We start from the raw sequence: 26,312 nt of genomic DNA on the forward strand, positions 1-26,312 counted from the left end.
ACACTCTGGGCTGGTCACCAGCCAATCACAGGACACATATAGACAAACAGCCATTCCCATTCTTACCTATGTAGTACAGCAGTACAGAAAATGATTGAAAAAACAATACATTTAAGCAAAGTTGATGAATCATGCCGGGGAGCCTAAAAGGCTTTGCAGTTCCGTTTCATGCTGTCAGAAAGAAGCCCCCGTTTGAGGCCTTTTAGGGGACATTTGGCGGGACATGCTACTTCCCGTCTGGACCAAAACCAAAAAGCATGAATGTCCCCACACAGAACTGAGCCGGCGATGGCAGCGGTCCAAATTTGTTGACACAAAAAAAAGAGTATAAAAAGGTCGTTGTCATTCCACTCACTCTTAATCAGTTGCAAATGGTGCCTTCAGGTGCTGTGGGATTTTTAAGTTGCGTTTGTCAACAGGATAGTCGCCACAACTTGGACAAGTGTGTGCTTGTGCTTGCGTTGAACGAGTCTCAACAGTTACTAGCACACAAAGCCACGCCCCCTCCCACACTGGCAGCCAGCAGAGGGCGTGGTCAGTCAGTGTACACAGCACCACTTTACACGCACACACAAACACCCAAGGCAACTTTGCACACCACTTCCCACGCATGTAGCCCACGGAGACTGCCGATTAAGAAGGTAAAGTAAGCTACTTTTGTGTTGTGTTTGTTGTCTTCGCTTGAACGTGCGACTGTCGCTTTAAAAGAAACATGGCGACAGGTGTCCCGTCTCACGCGCTCTCTGCTTATCACGATCAATAAGAAAGTAAAACTAGCTCGTTCGGGGAATTAAAGACGAGCAAAGTCGACGTCGGTATCCGCCGCTAGTGTACTTTTGCGTGGCATCAACAGGTGTCGGGTCTAGCCAGCCCGGTAGATGGTGGCTCACTTCCTGTTGGACGACTCAACGGCTGGCCACTGCGCATGCGCCAATTAACTCGAAGCTTACAAGCCTGCCTCGGGCAACCTCCCCCCTTCACACACACACACGTTAGCTTCGGTGTGTTTTTTAACAGGAAGTATAATAACTCACCTGACAGCATGTGACTTTTAAAAGTATTTCACACGAAGTCACCATGATGAGAGAAGTTGCTGAGTCACCTTCGGCTCATTTCGAGAGTCTCTGCCACTCACGAGGTCTCAGACATTCACGGATTTGTGGCAAAACGACGGTGGCTTTGAAGGTTTGGCCTTTTTTTTTATTTCCGCGTGTGTTAGAAGTGTTTTAAAAGTCTACATTTCTGAAAAACTTTTCATAAAAATGCTAAAAAATGGAGGACCAAAGTGGTGGTGTTGCCAGTATGGATCCAAAATGGAGTCACATGACTGCACCACATCGCCATCTTCTGGCTTGGCGTGCGTATTACGTGTGTTTTCACGCCTCGTTGTTGACATAAAGAGAGTATAAAAAGGTTGTTGTCGTTCCACTCACTCTTAATCAGTTGCAAATGTTGCCTTCAGGTGCTGTGGGACTAAGCTAAAGGATAGTTTTTTTCCTGGCACAGGGATGGAGGCCGATGTGGAGGTGCAGGCACAGGGCTCCCTGGACCTGAGCCACCTGACGGAGGAGGAGCAGTCCAGCATCCTGCAGGTCTTGCTGCGAGACATGGACCTGCGGCGCCGCGACGAGGGACGCATAAGGTCAGAGGTGGCTGGCGGTCATTCGGGTAGACTCGGCAATTAGGTACAGCGGCGCGCTCTATTTGATAGTGAGCAGCGCTGAAGGACTGAGCGTGATTATCGTGGGTTTGACGTCATGACAGGTGTACCTAATGTTGTGACTGGTGAATGTATGTAAAACGTCATGCGTAGATGGCAATTAAATGCTGCTTGCTGGAATGTATATTACGTGTAACAGGAAACACCTGTGTATCTTCTCGTCTTTCTTTGAACGGATCATTTCCTTCCGCCACACTTGTTCACCCTCTCTAATAAACGCATCATAATGTGGAACTAGAACTAGAACTGGAAGTGGTTCAGAGCGGTCAAGGTGTACTGTAGTATCCTTTCGATGACGTCCTCCACGGGCGTCCTCGTCGTGTTTGCTAACCATGCCTTGTGTCAACATCACCTCACAGGATGCTGCAGCAGACCAGGACCGACCCCACGCTCCTGCGCACCCTATCGGGGGCGTGGTTCAGCGAGGCGTCCAGCAGGCGCCACCGCAGCCGCATGTCCGGCTCGGACCTCGTCCACGCCACCATACGCCGCAAGACGTCAAAATGCAGCGGTCGGTCTTGGCGACGATGATGTAGTAACAGAACCAAGAGGTCATGCCTGACCATGTTGACCATGTTGCTTTTTGTCACCACGGTAACAGATGTGCCGATTACCAACCTGTTCAACGGGAGACGGGAGGAGCAGGAGGAGGAGGAGCAGCCGTCAAAAAGCCCCTCCCTCGAAGGGAAGAGTCGACTGAAGGAGTCGACGGAGGAGAGCGCAGAGTCAGTTAAGAACTCAAAAAACATCCTTTTATTTTTAGTTCTATCATGAAAAACACTATTAAATGTTTGATTTAAAAAATGACACTAATTATGATATATTAATTATATTAACATTTTAAAATGAAACCTATGTATTGCTACTAACGTGTATTTGTATCATGAACTAAATGAATATTATCCTTGCAAGCGCTATTAAAATTACTTGTAAAAATTAGGGCTGTCGCCTTAACAGCAGTTAAATTTTTAGTGTAATTAACACATGCACACGAGAGCAAGCACGCCTGGGGTCAGAGGTCGTACACACAGCTAAGAGACCTGAGCTCGATTCCACCCGCGGGGCATCTCTGTGTGGAGTTTGTATTAGTATGAGTATGAGTATGAGTATGTTCTCCGGGTACTCCGGTGTTTTCCTCCCACATGCCAAAAACATGCATGCTATGTACCTTTAAGCATGCTGGAAATGAAATTTCCCTTAAATGACGTGATGTCTGTGAACACAACACCACTTATTGCTCATCATAACACCATTGAAAGTGGGATTCTTGTATTGTACTTGTATTGTATTTTAGCTAGTCAGTTCATTCGGAGCTCTCCATACTAATATATATCATTTATCTTTATATTCATTAAATACAGTAAAAATGGGCATATTTAAGACATAGTTGTGAACGGTGATTAAACATGATTAGTTAAAAAGCTGATTAATCTGATAAAAATGTTTAATCTTGTGACAGCCGTAGTATTTTTTTTCATATATTGCTAAAATATGTATACTATAATAAGTAAATATGTTAATATAATAGATGAGTTATTCAATTATACAGTAAACCTCAGATATATCGGACTCGGATATATCGGAAATTGGCTCACAACGGACAGATAAAAAAGAACCAATTTTTCTGTAATGCATTTCCAATAAAAATTCATTGCATATATCGGATTTTTTATAACGGATTTCGCCTATTTCGGACAAAATCTCCAGTCCCGTTCCAATGCATTTCCATGAAATTTCCCTGGCATATATCGGATGGCCGCATCGTGGCGCTCCGATTGGCCGAATGGTGACAGGCCGCTATACGACGTCATTTGCAGCGTTTGCAGCGTTGCCTGCGCGTCCAGGTACATTGGAAACATAGTCAAGGAAGTGCCTTTTTATAACGGATAAAATCCCATTTACGCATATACCGGATATAAATCCCATATATGCGTAAAACGGACATTTTCCGGTGTACGCATATAACGGATTTCGCTTATATCGGACAAAACCAGTGGGAACAATTGAATCCGATATATCCCAGGTTTACTGTAGTTATTAAATAGATCATACATATACATTTGTCCAGTCTAGGGTGTACCCCGCCTCTTGCCCAAAGTCAGCAGAGATAGGCTCCAGCATACCCGCAACCCTAGCGAGGATACGCAGTATAGAAAATGGATGCATGATTAATATGGCAATAATGTGGCGATTAGCGCACTACTTTAAACAATTCAAATTCACTTAAAAAGATTTAAAAAAAAAGAATTATAGTTGAATAATTTGATGTGTGTGATTTCAGGAGTCAAGCCAGTTTTGAATCTGCGGCCATCAGGAAAAGTCCGACAACCAAGGTCTGTCTATGCTTAAAACTCATTATTAATATTCATAATCCTATAAATCAGGCGTGTGTCCTGACTACAATAACATGTCGACCGTGTGGGTGGAAGATGAGCATTAGTGTGTCTCGAGTGACGTGTACGGTAATCCATGTGAGCTGCTGTTCTTGTAAGCACCCCCGCGTGTCCCGTGTGTCCTTTTAGGACGCGTACCAGCGGTACAAGAGGGAGTCTGTGTCGCTGTGCAGCATCCTCAGCGACTCGGAGCCGTCGTCTTTGAAAAGCAACAACTTTCACTCCAGCGCCGCGGTACACACACACACACACACACACTTGTGATGACTCAGCGGGCGCACTGGGCGCTGACGCAGGACTATGCGTGTCGTAGCTGGGCAGCGGCATGAGTCTCTTCAGCTCGGGGGTCTTCGGGGCGGTGGAGGTCAAAGGCCGTATGCAGTTCTCGCTGGCGTTCGACGGCCACAAGGAGGAGCTGCGTGTCAAGGTGCACCGCTGCGAGGACATCTCCTGCGTGGGCAACAACCGCTCTGACCCGTGAGTGGATGCCGGGGGGGGGGGGGCGCCGCTGAGACATCACGCCATCACACCCTCCATGACTGTGTGTGTGTGTGTGTGTGTGTGTGCTTGGCAGATACGTCAAGTCCTACCTGCTGCCCGACATATCCAGTCGCGGCAAGAGGAAGACGGCGGTGAAGAGGAAGACGCAGAATCCCGTCTTCGAGCAAATTCTCAAAGTGAGACAGCGGTTCTGGCCAAACTTTATTTAGTTTACGGTCAGTAAAATGTGTTTTTTGTTGGGTTTCGCCTGCGGAAGGGAAGCCAATCACACCCTGGCCACGGGTGGCCACGCCCACGCCCAGTAAACATCCTATGCATACATCATAAAACGCATCTGATACTATAAACGCCGGCCCGTGTCGTCGTCGCCATGACAACCTTTGATCCTGACATGTTCTTCATCAGTACAAGTTGCGAGCCAACGAGATGAAGAGCCGCACCTTGAACCTGTCGGTGTGGCACGCCGAGCCCCTGGGGAGGAACGTGTTCCTGGGCCAGGTGGAGGTGGCGCTGGGCCTCTGGGACTGGACCTGCACGCAGCCCCTCTGGCAGGACCTGCAGCCGCGGGTGGGCGGGAGTCAAGTTAGTAGCCACTTCGTTAGGTACACCCACACCGTCCAATACTGCGTCGTCGTGGTTTTGCTGAAACACAGTGCTCCTGTCAGATATAGAAGATCTTTGACAAGCAGTAGGAGAGCACTACTATTTGTTTTGCAGTTGGTCCTTAAAAACAAAAACAGCAAAGCACTCCTTTCAATAAATCTTTGGCTAGCATCTGTGCATCTAATCTGTGCAAAACATGCTAGCCAAAGATTTATTGAAAGGAGTGCTTTGCTGTTTTTGTTTTTAAGGACCAAGTGCAACACAAATGCCAGTCAAAGATCCACTATATGGCAGTAGTGCTCTCTCCTACTGCTTGTCAAAGATCTTCTATATATGACAGGAGCACTGTGCTTCAACAAAAGCTGCTCCTGTCATTTCGAGGATCTTTGAAGCAGCATAAACATTGTTTTCATGTATGACTTTAAATTACAATTTTAATTGAAATGTGCAGTGATTGATTACATTTGAAATGATTGATTTCAATAATTGAATAGTCAATTCAATAAATGAACGTTGCTTTAACGATGAGCCATTTAGTGAGGTGTGCCCCACTACTACCGTGATATCCTGCCATCATTTAAAGCCACTTTGAGTCCAGGCCTTTGCAGCCTCGCTTGAAGGCGGGCAGGGGAGGCGGCGTCTCGTCTTCGGTGTCGAGATGCGGACACGCTGTGAATTTCAACGAAGGTTTTTTACGTAACCGTCTGTCCCGTGTCTCCTTGTGCCAGTTTTACGTGCCGCCGGAGAGCATCAGCAGCCGCGGGAGCCTCCTCTTCTCCATCAAGTTCATCCCAGAAGGCTTCGAGGGTAGGAAGCAAGTGGAATTCTACTTGAAGACCACAAGGCTGACATCTTTTTGCGTTGTGTGTGTTGAGAAGGTGGCCTGCCGCTCACGGGAGAGCTCCACATCTGGCTGCAGGAGGCCCAAGGCCTGCTGTCTAAAAAAGGAGGCGCTATTGACTCGTTTGTGAGAAGGTTTGTGTTTGCGTGTCGTCACCTCATATCAGGAAGCGCCACGCTTACACGTTCCACTTTAACCCCCCCCTCCACCTCTTAGTTACATCCTGCCAGACGCCGGCTGTCAGAGCGGCCAGAAGACGCAGGTGGTGAAACGCGCCGTCAGCCCCACGTACAACCACACCATGGTCTACGACGGCTTCCAGACCAGCGACCTGGAGGAGGCCTGTGCCGAGCTGACCGTGTGGCAGCGCGAGGGCTTCAAATTGCACATGATAGGCGGGGTCCGCCTCAGCTGCGGAACAGGTCAGATGCCGTCAACGGCCGCACTGCGTGGAAAAAAAAAAAAAACAAGCATGCTTAAGCCATCCTCGCGTGCAGGTCAGAGCTACGGCGACGCTGTCGGCTGGATGGACTCCACGGAGGAGGAGGTGTCCGTGTGGTCCTCCATGATCAAAAACCCAAACCACTGGGTCGAAACCACACTGCCCATCAGAACCAACCTCACGCAACGCTCCTCCAATTGACCGGGACTGAAAAACTTGTTACATTAGCTCACTTTTTTTCTAACAATTCCCCTCCAAATAGACTTTGTCGACGAATGGATCACCTTTCTGTTAGAGAACCTGCTAGTTTTTATCTCGCGCGACGGCTGTGACCTTGTTTTCCTTCTTATGTAATTAAATAACAAACCTGTTTTCTAGGTTGGCTGCTCGGTGGAAATATTATACTAAACAGACACATTTAGTCAGATGAGCTGGGAATGCAGAAGAGCGGTCATGCCCGATACAAATGCAATGGTGACAATGCATACGCTACCGGTCAAAAGTTTAGAGACACTTGGTGCTCTCTTTCTCTCCATTCAACAGGATGCTAAAGTGTCTCCAAACTTTTGACTAGCACTGTATGCCACTGTTATCTTTGGCAAATATAATAATAAATGAATTTAACTAAAAGTTCCCTTTTTAGATGCTAAACACCATGCAGTACTAAAATCTAAAACAAGGGAAAAAAAACATTACTGTAGCATTCACGCTAGGCCACTAGATGGCGGTGTGGTTACTTCTAATACAACTAATAGTACTATTAATTTGACTGTGACCTGATACAGCGTAAATATGGAGCCGGTAAAAAGTTTTTATCTACATAGTTGTGAATATCTAAATGACACAATGTAACAATATAATATCTGACCGGAAGGAAAGAAAACCTGTCGTGTCTCGGCCCTCCATAGCATTAGTTTGACGCCATTGCTGTAGACAGTAACGCCCATGCGCAGAAGTGAGCTCTCGGGGTCACTTCCGGCAACAAGGTGTCTACGGCGGGAACACGGACGGATAGACAACTTCAAAAGTCGGTCGTTAGACAAAGCTCATTGGCAGAGCGCATCAGACGTATGTGGTGACGTCATCAAAGCCCTGTTGGCACAGCACGTGCGAGACGACGACGACGACCACGAGACGCGACCGCACTTCCTGTTTACTGTTTACTCCCTACGACATAATAGCTGGCCCGTGAAAGCGTGCTAGCATTAGCACATTTACTGTATTCATTAAGTATTAATTGTAATAAAATAAAAACAACTGACTGAGGAGAGACTAACAGGCTTGTTGGGAGCTTCCCCTCCCCACCGTTGTTACCACGGTAACAAGGCTGTTAGTTGTTAGATGATGATCGGGATATGGATGATGGATGTAAAGGCTAAACGATGAAGTGCCGCACTCAGGTAGATGAATATTCCGCATAACGTGTTTTTCTTTAGTGCTCACACTTGTTTGCTAGGTGCTTGCTAAGGCAACTCCACATCAACCTCGCTTGCCCTCTGCCTGTCTGGCCCATCCAGGTCGTCCCCTGTAGAGACGGCCAAACATGTCCAAGAGGTTGATCCAAAACCTCACCAAGGCCATCTATAAACATGTGCACCACTGTGAGTACCTTACGCCGTGTGGTGAGCCACGCGGTGGCCATGTGGTCGTGCTAACCCCTCCTGTCGTGTCAAGTCAATCAAACAGAGGTCGAGTGCCTCATTCGGGAGTTTTACAATTTGCTGGGACAGCCGACGAGCTCCGGGAAAAGCGACAACAACTTGGAAGAACGAAAGTTCAAGGCCATTCTGAAGAACGAATTTGGACTCACCAACGACATCCTCATGGAACGAGGTAACACCAACTTGACACACGCGCACTTGACATACAGCAGGTCTTCGGTCTGCATGCAGGTTCCGGTGCTGTGACGTAAGTCAGAACTTCATTCATTCATTCATTTTCTACCGCTTTTTCCTCACGAGGGTCGCGGGCGTGCTGGAGCCTATCCCAGCTGTCTTTGGGCGAGAGGCGGGGTACACCCTGGACTGGTGGCCAGCCAATCACAGGGCACATATAGACAAACAACCATTCACACTCACATTCATACCTATGGACAATTTGGAGTGGCTAATTAACCTAGCATGTTTTTGGAATGTGGGAGGAAACCGGAGTACCCGGAGAAAACCCACGCATGCACGGGGAGAACATGCAAACTCCACACAGAGATGGCCGAGGGTGGAATTGAACCCTGGTCTCCTAGCTGTGAGGTCTGCGCGCTAACCACTAGACCGCCGTGCCGCCCCTAAGTCAGAACTTGTGTTTGAAAAAAAAAAAAAAGCTACATTACGCAAGTGCTCAGAAAACGTTAGAATGGGACTGTGTGTGGAACTCTGCTTGTTAACACGTCTCACACGCACCTGGTCTCCAAAGAATAAGAAGATGTAGCACGAAAGATTGGTCTTAGGGGTTATATTTAACAATCATATGCAATGAGATGCGATTGGTGCCTCAAGATCTTGCGAGATTAAAAACTGGAGAAGATTTCCGGTTAAGAAAAAAACATCTTGTGGACACAAAGCCTGGGCTGGCTTAGCTTAGCTTTTATAAAGCACTTCTCAAGGCACCAAAAAGCGAACCCATTATTCATTCACTGCTCAGTCACACACTGGCGGTGGTTATGTACATCCGGGGGCACAGCTGCCCTGGAGTGGTTTAATGGAAACATGGCCGCCGGTTTGCGCCTACGGCCTCTCTGACCACCATCAAACATTTATTCCCGTTCATACCCACGGCCAAACACGCAGGAAGAGGGTTCACTCTGTATTGATTTTAGCGCCGTAGTGGTTGCGTTTGTTCCATAGAACAGCGGCACGAACGGCGTGAGCCCTTTTGTCAGTCATACAGTCTTTGTCTCGGTGGGTGGAGGCGGGGCTGCTAGCATAAGTACAGACGAGGGTAACGTAGTAGAAATGAAATTAGGGGGTTACAATATATATATATTTTTTTATTATTGAAGTTGGAATGCGTAAAGTTAAAATCTCGTTTCCTCTCATTCTCGTAGACCCAATCTCGTGTTTCGCCTCGTCCCGTGACACCGCCCCCCCCCCGGGATTGATGAAAGGTATAGAAGTCATTTGTCTTCTTTTTAGTGGATCTTTTAAGATTTGTCAGCGTTGGAGAACATTATGTACATGTACAGTCGTCCCTTGACACATCACGGTTTGAATTTTGCGGACTCGCCATATTGCGTATATAACACTTATATATATATATATATAACACTTTTTAGTAAATAATTTGTCAAAAAATACTGAAAGACATGTATTCATGTGGTCACTCGGCATCAGTAATGCTAGTGATGAGACATTACTTCCATTAACCTCCACATGGAGACATAACACAGTGAAAAAAGCTCTCCTCCCATTCTGTGTGGAAGTGGTATGTTTTTTTTGGGTGGTTGGCTTAAGTTTAGAGTAAATAAAGCGGAGGCTAGCCAGCGTCTTGTGACATGGCAGCTGTCGTTTGAGTTGTCTTATTGTCTTATGTTTACTATATTAATAGGATTGTAGTGGTGTTATTTCATATATATAATAAATATTAAAAAACATTCAGAAGGTCATAAACTAAATATGACAATGTCATTTATTAATATTGAATCCTACTTCATGGAAATGAACTTATCGCGGTCGAGTCTGGAAGCAATTAACTGGGGTAAACGAGGGACGACTGTATAAGCCATTAAGAAGCTGCATTCAAATGATGAATGTAGTATTCTACATTGGCCACTAGGTGTCAGTAATTTCCTAGTGAGACAAACACGGACCAGCCGGGACACATTTATTGCAACACACCAGCACTATGTTGGCTAATGGGAGTGTAAATGTGACTTTAGGGGTGTTATTTCATGTCTACAGGGCTCTAATAATGTTAAAATCCATATTTAGTGAACAAGTTTTTTTTTGCCCTAATTATGAAAATATATAACATTTATGAATAAGGGATCCTACGGTCAGCGCTGGAACCAATTAACCGCCATCGATGACGGATCAATGTATAGCTTTCACTTATGTGTGCGGTGTGTTCAAGGACCGCTGAATAAAGTGCAAAATGCTATCGCTTGATGGAAAAAACATCAACGAAGCAAAGACATAAACATGTCAAAATAATGTGGGCATGTGCCGTTCTCCTCTCACAGCGAGCAACGGGTGCCGCTGCGGGCCTCACCCCATCTCAAAAGCACCCACAGGCGGCCATGTTGCTTGTAGTTCTAAACATTTTTTGCCCTTTTTATGTGTTTTGACTCACTTTTCTATTATGCAAATGGACACAAATGGACTGCTTTCCACACGTTATTTCCGAAAAACAATATTTCAGTGTAAAAAGCCATTTTCTCCCACAAAAATGATATTTTGCCCCATTATTGCGGTGATAACCTGCCCGCTGTGTTTTCCAGTCTTCAGGAAGTTTGACAAAGACAACGACGGCTTTGTCAGCGTCAAAGAGTGGGTGGAGGGCCTTTGCGTGTTCCTTCGTGGCTCCTTGGATGAGAAAATGAAATGTGAGTTAGCTAAAAGCTAAATCTTGCAGCGATCACCCCTCCCGCTGACGCCGCCTTTCTGGTTCCTGTTGTTGCAGACTGCTTTCAGGTGTACGACCTGAGCGGCGACGAGCACATCTCCAGGGAGGAGATGCTGCTGATGACGAGGAACTGCCTGCGCCTCCACGGGGAGGAGGACCCGTTCGATGGGATCAAAGACCTGGTGGAGATCACACTCAAGAGGATGGTGAGATGTGGACGGGGATCGATGAACCCTTGATGATGCTATAATGACGTTTCCCTCGACAGGACCACGACAACGACGAGAAGCTGTCCTTTGACGACTACGAAAAGTCAGTCAAAGAGTTGAACATCGTGCTGGAGGCTTTTGGGACCTGCCTGCCCAGCGCCACGGTAACGTCACGCTCACTCTTGACGTTGACAACGTGATCGGCAAACTTGACATTAAAGCTCAACTTTTCTCTCTCCCGAATTTCCCAGAGGGTTGAAGCGTTTGAACAGCGTGTATTTCAGGATAAGTCAGACCGCAGATGACTTCCACCCCCTCAAATCTTTTATTATACATATCATCCACGGCTCTTTGTGTTCCACTGAAAAATGTGTAAATAAAAATATTTTTCTAACATCATGCAGAATGCAGTATTTTGAACAGAATCATTTCTGAAGTGGATCAATTAACATTTATGGCGGTTAATCAGTTTAGAGCCCTCAGGCAGGGAATACCACCCCATGCTAAGGGAGCTGAGTGTGGGGCGGACAGGAAATGAGATCAGAGTTGAGCTTTAGCTTGGCGTGGCTTAGCTTATGACCGCAATGGACCTATCCAGTGATGTAACGTGTGGAGGTTCTACACAGTATGGACTCAAAGGGGTTCCTCATCAAGTGGCCCGTTATGTCGCCATGGTTACACAAAATGGTCCAAACTATACACAACAATAGAACAATAAGTGTGAAGAATAATAGAATGGCTTTGCTTTGTATGCCTGTAATAAAATATCTAAAAATTAAAAAATATTGTAAAAAAATCTAAATTCACAGTGAAAATCATTTCAATTTGTTAATGTTGTGTTTGATTGTAAAAATATATAAATTTCCCCTTGTCTATTGAGATGGGTCGTTGTTTTTGTATTTGAAAATATATTATTGAATGATATATATTTTCGTAGCTGCTCATTGAATCGTTGAATAAATCGATTTCAATCCTAAACATTTGATATCAAGTATATTTTACATTAATCATGTATTTTACACAATACACATAATTTAGTAAGAAATTAATTTAACACATGTTCTCCATGTGCATTCACACAATGAGGAATCCTGCTTTGTAGGAGCAGCCAAACAACTGTTTACTTTTGACGCCATGTTTCTTGTAACTACTTCCTTGCTGTTTACACTTCAAAATAAAGGCCAGCCCTATCGGGACAACGGCGCATTCATTGAAACCTAAGCATTTATCTTCTTATTTTGAAAATGTTTACTTTTGCCGCCATGTTTCTTGAAACTACTTCCCTGCTGTTTACACTTCAAAATAAAGGCCAGCTCTGTCTGGACAACGGCGCATTCATTGAAGCCTAAAACATTTATGTTCTTATTTTGAAAAACTAACGACTTGCACATCCGTGTAGCAAAATCGCTACCAGAGCGCATCGATTGATTACGAGTATTTTGGACATGTAGCAAAAATATCAACGTGAACAAATCCAACGTGAGTGAGATATGTTTAGCAGTCACGGTATTCAACCCGTTACGGTTGTGCTCAGCAACACAAAAAACTGCTTCCTTCATCTTTCATCGAAGTTAATTTCCCACCTGTCACTGAACGAGGTAAGATGGCTAGGGCTAGCCGTCGTGGCTACACGGCTGACAGTAGTTGAAGTTAGCATAACATTTCCCCTGCTTTAAGCGTTATATATGTTATAACGCAGTTGACTGTTTTAATGTTTGAGAGCGTTTTAGGTTCCACTTTAGCGTAAAAGTAACACGATGCTACTGTTTTCATAGAATCAAGCCTTGGAGTTGTCCCGCAGTCATGGACCTTCAGTGTTCCTCAGCTGGACTCTCAACCGAAGCTCGTCCTCCAGCTTTGACAGCCAGCGTGTGGAGGTGTGCAGGCATCTGGGTGAGAAGCTGGGCCTGCGGGATGGAGAGGAAGTAAGGCTTTTGTCTTTTGGATGCCTTGTCAGACTAATGATGACCCTCCAGACTCAACAGGCAGTGTTTTGTGTCCTTCAGGGCTTCTTGAGACCTTGTCAGCAGGTCTCGTCTGTGCATCGTGTCTTTGTGGAGCCTCTGTCGTCTGATGACTGGGAGATCTTGGTATGTCATACATTGACATACTGAAGTCATGGCTATGATGATTGATTATGATTCTTTTTCTGTGTCCGACTCCTGCAGGAGCTCCACAGCGGCATGCTGGAGCAGCAGCTTTTGGATCAGATTAGAGTCGTATTCCAAGATGCTGTTTTTCCCGTGTGGGTGGACAACCACACGGTCATCTTCATCCAGATAGGTGTGATGTTTGTAACCACCATTCTTGAAGATTGAACCTTCAAACGTGGGTACTATTTCATTACTGACGTTCTGCAGCGCTGTTGTCGCCGTCTGTGCCTTATGGTCGCCTGGAGCCCTTCACAGAGCTCATCGTGTCCCCAAAGAACCACGCCGGCCGCCCCGAGGGTCCCTCTCAGCCTCCAAACTGCCTGTCAGACCCCCCGCCCCAAACCATGTCCTCTTCCGTGCCTCAAGGTCTGCAGTGGGGTGGCATCGCTGACCTTAAAAGTCTGTTTGGCTTCATGACAACGGGCACATGTGACCCAATCAAGGAGATCCCTTCTGTCCCGGATGTCCCCGCCCTTCTCGAGGACTCCCTCTACAGAGTATGCGGCACGGCTCCTCTGTCCCCCAGCGCCATGAGTCACATGGCGCCAGGCGTGCTTCACGTCTTTCCTTGGAGATCAGATTCAGGCATCGGCGGAGGTCCGCCTGCTGTGACGTACGGTCTGCTCTCCACAGTCCCGTCCCCCAAAGAGGCCAAGGACCGAGCCAAGCTGGCCGCAGAGAAGAAGGACAAAGCAGACAGAGACAAGGATGTGACATCAGAGGAAGTGACGGCGGTTCGTTTGATCTGCCATGACGTTGATGAGCTAGCAGGGGCGCAAAGAAGGCCCAGCGAGGGAACGCTCCACTGCGGCAGAGTCTGGGTGAGACGTCCGCGCTTTTCCCATGAAAGTCATCATCATGCTTAGTTTCCTGTTTGTCTGCGCCAGATTCCACCGCCGATGACCACCAGGATGAACATCTCGCCACACTCCACTGTAAGACTCAAACCCGTGAGATCGACAGTGAAGGTAGCGTCCGCCATTCGCCTCCAGCCTGTAAATCCACTGGTGAGTTCCAAGACTCGGATGTGTCTCAGTGAACAAGTGTTGGTCACTAGATGGTGGGATGGTTATTTTTGGCAAAAATTGCACTGAAATGCCATCGATATTTCTGATTTGGAATCAGTGTCACTTTGAATACTCTTTGCTAGTTCCTCCTCACCGCACTCACTAGCAGCGCTCTGTGTGTACACCCCTAGCGCCAACAAACAATTTATTGCGGCACCAAAATCATCAAGTTGTTTTTTTTTTTATTGTAGGGCTGGGCCAGGGGTGGGCAAACTTTTTGACTCGCGGGCCGCATTGATATAACAAAATTTCCGGGGGGGGCAGACTATATATTTTACACGTAACAGTCCACCTGGTATTATTGTATCTGTAAAATTGTCATGCAATCTGCTATTATTATTAATTATTTTATATTTATATTTAAATATTTTAAAAATAATAAAATATTATAATAATTAAAATAAAATAAACATAATAATTATTATATTATTATTATGTAAAATATGCAAATATAACAATATTATTATATATAATTAATATAATAATTAGCATTAATATAATAATCATAATAGTTATAATAATAATATAATAATTATTATTTTAATTTTTATTATTATTATGTGCTTGTGTCTCTTTTTTCAGGAGCACTTTGTAAACAACAGACCATGTCAAACAACGAAATTGATACAACCATCAAAAGGTTGGCTCAGGCCATGATGCCAGGTTGTATGTTGAGTTGAAATGAAATACTTTGGAAAGATTGGGCGGGCCGTAATTCAAACACTTGGCGGGCCGGATGTGGCCCCCGGGCCGTAGTTTGCCCACCCCTGGGCTGGGCGATATGGGCCAAAACTCATATCCTGATATATTTAGGCTGAATATCGACGTTGCAAATAAGGCAGCCGCACACTAAAAGATGTCACCTTAGGAGCATTTTTTTAACCTTATTTTTTAACATTTTTTTTAAAAACAAAACATCAACATGAATTCAATCCAATTTCAGTCCTCAAATATTTATTTTTAATTTATTTATTTTAAACAAAACGTCAACATTAATTCAAACAAACTCAAAACAAAAAGGGGGACCTTTTAGAGCAGTTTTAAGCCATTATAACGCCCCCAGGACATTTATGAGGAGCTTGGATCTTGTAAAAAGAGGAAGTGGAAGAGCATGGAGGAGCGTAACGTATTGTAGAGACATTTTAACACATGGACACACACATATGTAGTTTAGTTCCAAATATGAAAAGTATAAATAGTTCATGGTGTTATATTGGTATATAAATTGTTATTTGATGTGAAACAAGGCTTTTTTGTGTTCTTTGTGTTGTGGTATAGTTCATGAAATATTTCAGGCTATTACAAAAGCCAAAAAAAAACAGCAAAATCTTTTCACAAAAAGTTGTTTTTCTCCCTTTTTTAGTCAGGAACTGATATTTTACTGAAACCTGCCTGTGTTCCACTGTCGGTTACTAAAGAACAGGCAAAGACGAGAGTCAAATAGACATAGAGACATAGACTTTCTTTATTGTCATTGCACAAATAAAATTGTGAAATTGCCAACGAAATGACGTTGCGTGGCTCCCGTGTAATAATGAATAACAAATAATAAATAATAATGTGGAGAATAAATACATGACATCAAATACGAACAATGTACAGCGTAAACAGTAATTTGTACAAATAATTTAAATAATTTAGAATAAATAACAATAAATAATTATAAAATTAATTAATTAATAATTAATAAAATAGGCGGCACGGTGGTCTAGGGGTTAGCGCGCAGACCTCACAGCTAGGAGACCAGGGTTCAATCCCACCCTCGGGCATCTCTGTGTGGAGTTTGCATGTTCTCCCCGTGCATGCGTGGGTTTTCTCCGGGTACTCCGGTTTCCTCCCACATTCCAAAAACATGCTAGGTTAATTAGCCACTCCAAATTGTCCATAGGTATGAATGTGAGTGTGAATGGTTGTTTGTCTATATGTGCTCTGTGATTGGCTGGCGACCAGTCTAGGGTGTACCCCGCCTTACGCCCAAAGACAGCTGGGGTAGGCTCCAGCACCCCCCGCGACCCTTGTGAGGAAAAGCGGTAGAAAATGAATGAATGAATGAATTTAATAAAATAAAGAAAATAAACAATAAATAAATCTTTCTTTTGGTAGGTTCCATTTGCATATTGCCATAGAACACAATATTCTGTGTGCCTTGAAAAATCAGTCCAAATCCTCCAAAATGGCCGCTACTGATGGGGTCTTTTAAAAAATGACTGACTGAAGTTCATTCTAACTGACTGTATGGACTTTACAGCATTATTATGGTGTTTGTCCACTCTACTGCCCTCTGGTGGCACAGTGGCGCATGACAGGGCAACGAATCCATGCAGTTCTATTTTCAGGAATTTTCATCCCCACTTTTACTCATATTTTTCTTCCTTCATTTGTCAATGCATGTGCATGACTCAACATGTGCTTTATTAAGATTCGTGTTCCTCAAACGTCTACGCTATTGAGTTCCATTCGACGTATCCGTCACATTCTTTCCTTTTGTTATTTTTGATAATGTCTCCACAGGCGGAGGAGGAAGAGGAGGAGATCCAGGCAGCCTTCCTCAGCTGGCTGCACACTCAGTGTCACCAACCCTTGGCATGTTTGACGCCGCGCACCGGCTCCGTCCTCCTACACGCCGCCGACGGTGAGTCACGGCTACATAATCTCAGGAATACGCCACGCGGACAAAAGCCTGGATGCGCTTTCTCGTCTCTTTCTTCCAGCCAAGTTAGAGTTTACTGTGACGGTCCTGAAACCAGACCCGGAACCAGAGACTGACCTGCCGGACCAGCTCTTTCTGCTCACGCCTTCCGTCTTGCAGAAGACACATATACATGTTAGTTGAATTGGATCTGCTATTGAGATGCTTTGACGTTCACGTGTTGTTCTCCACGTTCAGGTAGTCAGAGAGCCTGCCGTCACATCGTCTCCCAACACGGAACCCGACACAGCAAAGCAAGAACTTCCCTCATTAGCTTCACTAGGGTGAGTCTCCAGTCTCCATAGAAGAGTTTATCACCGTAACAACGCTTTGGTTCTTCTTCAGCGGTGTCGACGAGGCGAGCAGGAGAAGCTTTGAGTTCATCTCCCACAGTCTGCTAGCTTCGCCGTTGTCCCGAGAGCTGGGAGTGACGGGACGGGGCCTCAGAGGAGGAGCGCTGCTCATCACCGGCGCCAAGGTGAGACATCGGTAACCGGTTCTAGGTTGTGGCAACGTTTCCATTCCAAGAGCTCTTTCCATGGTTTGCATCAAAAATTAGCCTAAGAATTCCGATAGCGATCATCCGTGAGTGAGATGGTCGGATACCCATCACATGGATTAAGGCTGCATTTTCAATGTACTCACGATGAGCGGAATTGGGCCCCGGTTAGACAATATTTCAAAATAAAAGAATAAATGGAGTGTCCAACCTTCATCACTATTACAGCTCCAAACCATCCATCCATCCATTTTCTATGCCGCTTCTCCTCATTAGGGTATGCTGGAGCCTATCCCAGCTGTCTTGGGGCGAGAGGCTTGTACACCCTGGACTGGTGGCCAGCCAATCACAGGGCACATATAGACAAACAACCATTCACACTCACATTCATACCTATGGACAATTTGGAGTGGCTAATTAACCTAGCATGTTTTTGGAATGTGGGAGGATGTGGCAACACTACGTGCCACGGCAGACATGTTGGATTTGTTTGGAGGAGTTGCTGTCGAAGAGATCTCGGCAGACATTCTAACATCTTGTAGAACAGCGGTCCCAAACATGCGGCCCGCGGGCCAAATGTGGCCCGCAGGACACTAGTTTGAGGCCCCCGCCTTGATATGAAAGTTTAATGTTAGTGCGGCCCCGCGCAAGTTTGATATGGATGCTGTATGGTATCGTGTACCCAGAAAAAATTATGACGTTTGATTAATGTTCATGTTAAAGGTTAAATAACTGTTAATAGTTATCCTCCCTATCCGTGTGGAAGTGGTAAGTTTTTGGCTATTTAAGTTGAAAGGAAATAACTTGAAAGCTACCGTTTAGGTCGCTAGCTCTCTAGTTTGCGAGTTAGCATGTGTCTCAAGACACTGCAGTTGCGCAATATGTTGTAAATAAAAAGAGTATAAATGTGACTATAGTCGTGTTTTGTCATGTCTACAGGGCTCTAATAACGCTTATATGCTTATATGTGGTTTCTTAAGTTTTTATTATTTGCCGTTTTATTATTATTATTATATTTATTTATTACTGATTGATTGATTTTCTTTATTCTTGATTTGTTTATTTATTTTTCATCTTATTTTGTGCAGAAAAATAAAAATTAAGATATTTGACAACAGTGGAATGTTTTATCAGAGCTTTTATTGTAGAAAATCGAAACCAAAGCAAAGTTTATTCATTTTTCTGTTTTTCATAAATGCGTTTTTTTTTTTTTTTGGGAAAACCTGATGCGGCCCAGTCTTGCCCAGACCCTAGCTCCAGTGGCCCCCAAGTAAATTGAGTTTGAGACCCCTGTTGTAGAACGTCCGATTTACAGAAAGGCTCAATGAGCTTACCAAACACATTTAGTGATCCAATAATCAGTTCTAAAGGTATTCAAATCAATAAAACAACAAGGGTGCCCACATTTATGCACCTGGCTACTTTTGTTTACATAATGATTGCAGACTTTCTGTAAATCCTATAAAGTTCATTTCCCTTCTCATCTATCACTGTTTTACCTATATTTACCTGGAATGGCTGATCCCAACAAGCAGTCATTTAGAAAGGAACGTCTGGAACATTACCAGGGGTGCCCAAACCTTTTCACCCCACTGTATGTTTGTGAGTGTTACCTCATCAAGGTGTGCGTTGTCTCCCCCAGGGCAGTGGAAAGAGCGTGCTCTCTAGGGCCCTCTGCAGGAGAGCAGCAGATGAGCTGGACGCACACGTGGAGGTGTTGGAGTGCAAGAAGTTGCAAGGTGGCGAGACGACACGACACGACACGCTTGTGCTGCATGGCGGGTTTAATGCGACAAGACAACGCGTGTGTTTTCTCTCAGGAAAAAGGGCGGAGACGGTGCGGCAGACGCTGCAGGACGTTTTCACGCAGGCGCAGTGGAAGCAGCCCTCCGCGGTCCTACTGGATGACTTGGACCACGTGACCCGGGCGCCCACCTCGCCGGAGCACGAGCACGGGCCCGAGGCGCAGCTTCACCTGCATGTGGCACAAAGTACACAACACACACACATTCATACGTAATCTTAAATATCGTGTAAGATGGCGGAGCCAGTCTTGGTGTTTTCAGGCCTGGTGGACATCGTGGACCAGCTGGTGGACAGCAACAGTCTCATCTGTTTGATCGTCACCAGCGTGACTCAGCAGTCCTTACACAACACACTCACCTGTGTGCGAGGCGCACACTTCTTCCAGGGATTCACACACGTGCAACCGCCTGACCAGGTTGGTTCGAGTTTCTTTCCTTCTGTCCAAATCACCAGACAAGACGATACACGGGATTTGAACCTTCTTTGTGAGACAAGTACAATGAGAAGTCTTTAATGTCTATCCTGGTACCTTGCATTGCCCCTCACAAGGCTACATTGTTGTGCACACTGTGTGTATGCTAGCGGCCCCGCCTCCACCCACCCAGACAAACAGACTGGCTGTGATGGAAACCGCATACTTACCTACTACTCATACTAACTCTTTGAGTATGCAGTATGCCATTTTGGAGTATCCGAGTATGTATCATCACCTTACTACTCATACCCAAATTACCTAGGATGCGAATTAAATTACCTAGATATATTACGAGTTGGTTGGCTTCTTGTTTTCAAAGTAAAAGCAGCGATTTATGGGGTTTTTTTGTATGAGAAAAGTAAAAATAACCGAAAGTGCTTTGCTCGCTTCGGCTAGCTTAAATTTTGCCGAATTCGTCGTAACGAAATTGTAAACGGTTGGTATTTGGACAAGTGTGAGAAAAGTAAAAATAACCGAAAGTGCGTTGCTCACTTAGGCTAGCTTAAATTTTGCCGAATTCGTCGTAACGAAATTGTAAACAGTTGGTATTTGGACAAGTATGAGAAAAGTAAAAATAACCGAGAGTGCTTTGCTCACTTCGGCTAGCTTAATTTTTTTTTGCCGAATTCGTCGTAACGAAATTGTAAACGGTTGGTATTTGGACAAGTGTGAAAAAAGTAAAAATAACCGAAAGTACGTTGCTCACTTCGGCTAGCTTAAATTTTGCTGAATTCGTCGTAGCTAAATTGTAAACCGTTGGTATTTGGACAAATAAATGACACAATCGGGATCTAAACGGCCGCTTTCTCGCGGAATTAAAAAAAATCTCAATAAAATGATGTATTTAAAGAGTTTAGAGCTAAAGTGAAATTAGCTTCAGTCTGTCGATTTCGGCTCGGGGAGGAGGGCAATGCATTGTGGGTTATGTAGTACGCTGTAGTGTAAATGCAGTACAGAGTGTGGATAATATGGGTATGGCAGTATGTAGTAGTTAGTATGCGGTTTCCAACACAGCCACTCTCTAACTGAAAAAAAAGTTTCATTTATTGTGTGACGGATGTTTTTATTATCATCCCGGGCTTGTTGCCCACAAGGCAGGTTTCCTCAACCAGGAACCTTAACGTGTTTTAGCCTTGAGACGGTGTGACACCCCTACTATCTACACAATCACACACACACAAAGACACCCCTCACCTGGACACACGTAAGAAGACCACGGGTTCAATGCCGCACCTCCACGCGTGTGTGTGTGCAGGCTCAGAGAGCAGACATCTTGCATCGTCTGATCCAAACAAAGTGTCCCCAGAGCTCTACCGCCTTCGACCTGGAGGCCGTTGCCAAGCAGACGGAGGGTTACGTGCCCCAGGATCTGGTGGTGCTGCTGGAGAGAGCCATCCACGCCAACGCTGCTCGAGGGGGACGCCATCACCACGGTAACCGACATCATAAATGTCGTCATGAAGCAGTAGTTGACTCGGGTGTGTGTTTTTCCAGGTGTGTGTGTATCTCAGCAGGACTTTGAGCAGGCTCTTACGGGGTTCACCCCTCCTTCCCTCTGGGGGGTGGACCTCCATACGCCGAGTGGAGGCGGGCTGGAGGCGGTGGGGGGGCTGACGGAGGTGCGACAGCAGCTCATGGACACCATTCTGCTCCCTGCCAAGGTTGAGTACATGCACATCCTCGGAGGAGGTCATAGTCGCTCACTTGTTGATTTTTTTTTTGTTTTTTTGCTGCAGTATCCCATCCTTTTTGCCAACCTTCCCATCCGCCATCGCTCGGGAATCCTGCTCTACGGCGCTCCGGGCACGGGGAAGACCCTGCTGGCCCGAGCCGTGGCCAAAGACAGCGGCATGAACTTCATCGCCATTAAGGTGAGCTTGGCTGTGGAGAACCTGCAGAGCCTCAGACTGGAATGAAGCAATACGTCTTGGTCTCCGTCAGGGACCAGAACTTCTGAGCAAGTACATCGGAGCAAGTGAGCAAGGGGTCCGAGATGTCTTCCAGAGGTGAGATTGGAGTGAAGTTGATCCCCGCCTCTTTGCGGTTTGACATAGTTTTTTAAAATTGTAAATCTTAACTGCTTTGATGGCGCCGAGTGCTAATAGCTATGAGTCCCCAAGAGGGCGCTGTCTCACAAATTAACCACAGAGCGCAGCCTGGAATCAGCACTTTTTGGAATTGGCATGTTGCACGGTGGACTAGTGGTTAGCGTGCAGTCTATGTCGCGTATCCACACTAGGGTTGTAGAGCAATGACACTAAATGATATCCAAGTTGGATTCCCCAATTGGGGGATACATTGTGGTGGTCTCCCTGCGTGCCCACATCGTTTGTGTTTATGTTGTCACGCAGGGCTCAGGCCGCCAAACCTTGCGTCCTCTTCTTTGACGAGTTTGACTCTCTGGCGCCCAGGAGGGGTCACGACAGCACGGGCGTGACGGACCGCGTCGTCAATCAGCTGCTGACCCAACTGGACGGCGCCGAGGGATTAAAAGGTGTTCCATGTGTACCTTTTGTATGTCGGGTCACATGGGTGCTAATGCTTTTATTTTTCAAGGCGTTTATGTCCTCGCTGCCACCAGTCGACCGGACCTCATCGACCCGGCCCTGCTGCGACCTGGACGCCTGGACAAGTCGCTGTACTGCCCCCCGCCCCAACAGGTATGATCAATTTCATAGCAGGGCCGTCAATGTTGTCGTCTTGATGGTGCTGTCGACCCCCAGGAGGACCGGCTGGCCATCCTGAAGGTTCTGAGCGCGGGAGTCCCCATGGCTGCCGACGTGGACATGGAGGCGCTGGCTGCCCGCACGGAAGGCTTCACCGGAGCCGACCTGAAGGCGCTGCTGTACAACGGCCAGCTGGAGGCGCTAAACAGCAGCCTGGATGCGGACGCCGCAACACACGTAAGACAACGTAACAGCCCACACACCTTGACAATGATTTTTTAAAAATGTGACAACTATGCTAATACATTGTATGAATGGACATATCGATGTGTTACCTACATCAGAAACGTCACTTTGTAGATTTCATATGATCTCCATCAGCTGACATGAAGCCCCCCCCCCTCCTGATTCGCTTTTGTGCCTCTTTTGCATGTTAATTATTATCATTATGTAATAAGTACAAGAGTGACTTTGGATGCTAATCGTTATGTAATGATTATACTGGACAAACATTGCCTTGGTGGAGGTAATGCTGTCAGATCCGGTCTAACACATTCCTCCTCTGGTGTCCATCTCAGGACGGGCTGCCGTGCGACCTGAGCCTGTCTTCCATGCTGTTCCCCAACCACAGCAGCAGCTCCGAGGAGCCGGCGGACGAGGGGGACGCCGGAAGAGAGAGTCCAGAACCTTCCAAGCAGCACCAACATCATGGCAGCGGTCTGTGGAGGCTCTACTTTGGAAGCTCCTTTGACTCGGAGTGTGGGAATCCACCACCGGCAGACGGGGTGAGTAGGACGACTTCTGCATGTGTGGACATGGCACACACCTGCAGGATGCTAAGCTAACAAACTAAACATTTGAGTGGTAATGCTAAATCAGTTTCCTTCTCTGGCAGCGCCTTGCTCAACCCGCCTCGCTGACCTATGACCGCCCTGCACACGCTCTCGCTCCCACGCTGCCCCCCCTCGTCATGTCCTCCCTCCGTGGCGGCTTGGAGGAGCTGAGCGACGAGCGTCTGCAGCGCCTCCAAGAGGACGTCCGTCACATCAAGATCAACCACCGCCGATCCGAGGTAAGCCCGTGTAGTCATCCATGACTCTTTCCACTCCACGTGCCGCATTCACTGACACGACGTGCGCAGGGGGTGCGAGCACGGGACCGGTCGGTCTCCGGACGGACGAGCTTCCTGCTGTGTCACGCTCACCTGCACGCCGCCCTGGACGTCACCAGGCCATCTCTGAGCACAGACGACTGGAGCAGATACACAAGGCTGTGAGTGGCGCCGCACACACACACACACACACACACACGCCAACAACAACACACTAAAGTCCATGTGTGTGTGTGTGTGTGTGTAACTAAATGTTTCCAGGTATGAGGCCTTCAGAGGTTCGGGAGTGGGAATTTCGGCACAAACATTCCGACCTGGACAACGTGTGACGTTAGCCTGACGACACGCCTGCGGTGATGGAACATAATTACAGTATAATTCACATTTCTCACTCTCACCTCCGTGCAATTTAGATGATATTTTAAATCAAAGATAAAAGTATTTTTTATTCTAAAAATGGCGTACCTTCGTGTTTGCTGTCATGTTGCCGAAAGAAGAGAAGACTCGCGTCGTGTTTAGTCTTTCAACCTTTAATGTAAACAGCAGTTTTTGTGGGGCTTTGGAGAACAAAAAAGACAAAACATGTTTTAAATAGGAAGGCAAAGGGGGGGACGGGGGCAGCGTGTAAATACTGTATATAGATATATAAAAAAAATGATACTAGAAATAACCGTGATCTGTTTTTAAATTACTAAAATACATCAACTTTCAAATTGGAAAGCTTCCCTTTGCGTGAGAAGAACACGTCATTGTAACAGCTCCACAATCCGAAAGGAATCGCCACATGATAGAAAGGAAATATTGCTCAGGAATGTCGAGTACAGCAGTCGTTAAAAAGAGGGAAGGAAGGAAGGAAGGCAGGCGGGACGACAAAAAAGTGGTAACAGTCGTCAGCGGACAGGAAAAAAAATCACGTGTCGGGGAGTTTACGTTGAAAAAAGTACTTCAGCCGTGTGACGGGTAACATTTAGCTGCCACAAATACTGTGAAAATCTGTGTTTGTGTGTCATGTGACAGGAAATAGCAATAGCAGTGAGGACCGAACAAAGATGGCCGCCCCCATCCCCTCCCTCCACTGAAAGCCCTGAGGACAAATCATAAGAAAGCGAACGAGGAAGAAGGAATCGCGTGCTGGTTAGTCGTCGCCATGGTAACCAGCTCTTGTATTGTTTGGTGGCATCACAGTTCATCAAACCATCTTGGACAGTTTCGATCCAGTTGTGGGGGTGTGGGGGGTGGTGGTGGGGGGGTCCAGTGAGAACAGCACAGGTGATTTGGAGGGGGCGGGGCCTAGTTACAATCGTAAACAAAGTCATAGTTACTAGGCTCTTTGGGAATGGGGGGCGGGGCCTCCGGGATCTGGATGTTCTCCAGGTCCAAGAGGCGGAGCTTCATCTCCATGGAGAGCAGTGTGTCCATGTCGGATTTGGTGTCGTTGCTGGTCATCTCCTTGCCCAGCAGGGCGTTCAGACCGTCCGTCCACACGCAGTACTACGCACATAAAACTCGATTAGCCACTCGCTCGCATCTTCAATGGCATCATCGTGGATCCATGATCAGGACCAGATTAGAACATTACTTATTGAAAATTGTACTAAGAGACTGTAATGGAGCCAGATTGGTGCAGCCCTAAATAAGACGTTAGACGTCTTACCTCATGCTTGTCCGGAGCGATAAAGTTTAAATATTCATCCGACTCGTAGAGGATGGAGAAGGCCAGCTCCAGCACCTCCTGGAGAAGACATGAGGGGTGGAAGAACATGTTAGGACTTGTCTTATCCTGCTGAACGTTAGCGACTCAATCAGAGAACATCAGGAACATCAGTCATGGTTGACTATGGCCTAGTATTAGTCCAAAAATATTCAAAGTTACTCTATGTGAGTCAAGTTATATGGGCCTGTTGCCCAAAGACAGCTGGGATAGGCTCCAGCATACCCCAGCTGCCCGATAAGGGAGGATAAGCGGAATAGAAAATGGATGGAAGTTACTAGGCATCAGTAATGTTACTCTTGTTAATGTTATCTCCTCTCATTCCATGTGGAAGTGGTAAGTTTATCTTCTTTGTCTTTCTTCCCCAGTCCATCTGAAACACTTTAAGTTCACAGTAGAATAAGTGAATTAGGGTGGCTAACTCGTTAGCGCAGTGGCTTGCCATGCTGGCGGCGGCCATGTTATATCCCATCAGTGATCCCAAAGCCGGCGCAGTGTGATGTAAGTGACTACAGGGGTGTTATTTCATGTCTACTGGGCTCGAATCGTGTTTCCTACTTTACGGGAATTCACCCATCGCGGTCGGGTCTGGAGGCAGCCGACGGTGATAAAGGAGGGACGACGGTAGATCATGTCATGCACTGACGCACCTTGTTCTGCTTGAGGGCGCCCTTCTCCTTCATGTGAGGACAGTCTTTGCCCGTGATGACAGCCTTGATGTCCGCCACCGGCACTGGGGAGGAAAGCAGGTCAGTATTTTACCTTCCATCACACACCGTCCCATTTGGTACTTATACACTTTGGTACTTATACACTTTGGTACTTATACACTTAGGTACTTATACACTTAGGTACTTATAAACACGGTT

The 26,312-nt window shown here is 46.2% G+C and overlaps 3 protein-coding genes and 1 long non-coding RNA gene across 14 annotated transcripts in view; 2 read left to right on the top strand and 2 right to left on the bottom strand.

The window, feature by feature from the left end:
- The first annotated feature begins 487 nt into the window (after positions 1 to 487).
- Positions 488 to 6,877, top strand: LOC131102346 (synaptotagmin-like protein 2). Of its 4 annotated transcripts, none has more exons than XM_058047940.1 (13): positions 488 to 641; positions 1,507 to 1,642; positions 2,080 to 2,231; positions 2,322 to 2,445; positions 4,002 to 4,053; positions 4,243 to 4,347; positions 4,427 to 4,590; positions 4,688 to 4,790; positions 5,020 to 5,196; positions 5,946 to 6,024; positions 6,096 to 6,192; positions 6,275 to 6,480; positions 6,556 to 6,877. In XM_058047940.1, the coding sequence occupies exons 2-13, from the start codon at positions 1,509 to 1,511 to the stop codon at positions 6,699 to 6,701; spliced, it is 1,539 nt and encodes a 512-aa protein (XP_057903923.1). In that variant the 5' UTR covers positions 488 to 641; positions 1,507 to 1,508; the 3' UTR covers positions 6,702 to 6,877. The 4 variants fall into 4 exon arrangements, with proteins under 4 accessions (XP_057903923.1, XP_057903925.1, XP_057903922.1 ...); XM_058047942.1 differs by lacking the exon at positions 488 to 641 and adding an exon at positions 683 to 1,185 and having other exon boundaries at positions 5,020 to 5,181; XM_058047939.1 differs by lacking the exon at positions 488 to 641 and adding an exon at positions 684 to 1,185.
- Positions 6,878 to 7,026: 149 nt separating this feature from the next.
- On the top strand, positions 7,027 to 24,952 carry LOC131102343 (peroxisomal ATPase PEX1-like). 5 transcript variants are annotated; one of them, XM_058047932.1, is made up of 31 exons: positions 7,027 to 7,900; positions 7,957 to 8,101; positions 8,175 to 8,333; positions 9,541 to 9,600; positions 10,933 to 11,037; positions 11,115 to 11,263; positions 11,326 to 11,430; positions 13,042 to 13,191; positions 13,273 to 13,356; positions 13,435 to 13,549; positions 13,627 to 14,240; positions 14,307 to 14,426; positions 16,998 to 17,118; positions 17,198 to 17,310; positions 17,374 to 17,459; positions 17,521 to 17,653; positions 19,317 to 19,413; positions 19,495 to 19,665; positions 19,741 to 19,895; positions 21,211 to 21,388; positions 21,450 to 21,616; positions 21,692 to 21,826; positions 21,897 to 21,961; positions 22,307 to 22,449; positions 22,512 to 22,615; positions 22,679 to 22,858; positions 23,200 to 23,406; positions 23,517 to 23,693; positions 23,763 to 23,893; positions 23,994 to 24,104; positions 24,750 to 24,952. In XM_058047932.1, the coding sequence occupies exons 2-30, from the start codon at positions 8,044 to 8,046 to the stop codon at positions 24,070 to 24,072; spliced, it is 4,161 nt and encodes a 1,386-aa protein (XP_057903915.1). In that variant the 5' UTR covers positions 7,027 to 7,900; positions 7,957 to 8,043; the 3' UTR covers positions 24,073 to 24,104; positions 24,750 to 24,952. The 5 variants fall into 5 exon arrangements, with proteins under 5 accessions (XP_057903915.1, XP_057903914.1, XP_057903913.1 ...); XM_058047931.1 differs by having other exon boundaries at positions 8,018 to 8,101; XM_058047930.1 differs by having other exon boundaries at positions 7,027 to 8,101.
- On the bottom strand, positions 19,405 to 20,856 carry LOC131102352 (uncharacterized). Its single transcript, XR_009119424.1, has 3 exons — positions 20,010 to 20,856; positions 19,838 to 19,917; positions 19,405 to 19,649 (listed from the first exon to the last, which is right to left on the bottom strand). It is a non-coding gene; the product is annotated as an uncharacterized LOC131102352 (long non-coding RNA).
- Positions 24,247 to 26,312, bottom strand: part of LOC131102345 (engulfment and cell motility protein 1) — an 87,207-nt gene continuing 85,141 nt past the window's right edge. For all 4 annotated transcript variants that reach the window (XM_058047937.1, XM_058047935.1, XM_058047936.1 and 1 more), the window contains 3 exons: positions 26,094 to 26,176; positions 25,387 to 25,464; positions 24,247 to 25,223 (listed from right to left, as the gene is read on the bottom strand). In XM_058047937.1, the coding sequence (XP_057903920.1) occupies positions 25,023 to 25,223; positions 25,387 to 25,464; positions 26,094 to 26,176 (362 nt within the window). In that variant the 3' untranslated portion in view covers positions 24,247 to 25,022. The remainder of the gene's footprint in view (positions 25,224 to 25,386; positions 25,465 to 26,093; positions 26,177 to 26,312) is intronic.

The sequence above is a fragment of the Doryrhamphus excisus genome, chromosome 14 (genome assembly GCF_030265055.1).
Source record: "Doryrhamphus excisus isolate RoL2022-K1 chromosome 14, RoL_Dexc_1.0, whole genome shotgun sequence".
Classification (NCBI taxonomy): Eukaryota; Metazoa; Chordata; class Actinopteri; order Syngnathiformes; family Syngnathidae; genus Doryrhamphus; species Doryrhamphus excisus.

Coding starts and splice junctions, on each gene's coding strand:
- LOC131102346 (XM_058047940.1), top strand. CDS start 1,509: ATGGAGGCCGATGTGGAGGTGCAGGCACAGGGCTCCCTGGACCTGAGC. Junction 6,193..6,274: donor ATTGACTCGTTTGTGAGAAG/GTTTGTGTTTGC, acceptor TCCACCTCTTAG/TTACATCCTGCCAGACGCCG. Junction 6,481..6,555: donor CCGCCTCAGCTGCGGAACAG/GTCAGATGCCGT, acceptor CCTCGCGTGCAG/GTCAGAGCTACGGCGACGCT.
- LOC131102343 (XM_058047930.1), top strand. CDS start 8,044: ATGTCCAAGAGGTTGATCCAAAACCTCACCAAGGCCATCTATAAACAT. Junction 11,264..11,325: donor AGATCACACTCAAGAGGATG/GTGAGATGTGGA, acceptor TTCCCTCGACAG/GACCACGACAACGACGAGAA. Junction 14,427..16,997: donor TCCAGCCTGTAAATCCACTG/GTGAGTTCCAAG, acceptor ATGTCTCCACAG/GCGGAGGAGGAAGAGGAGGA.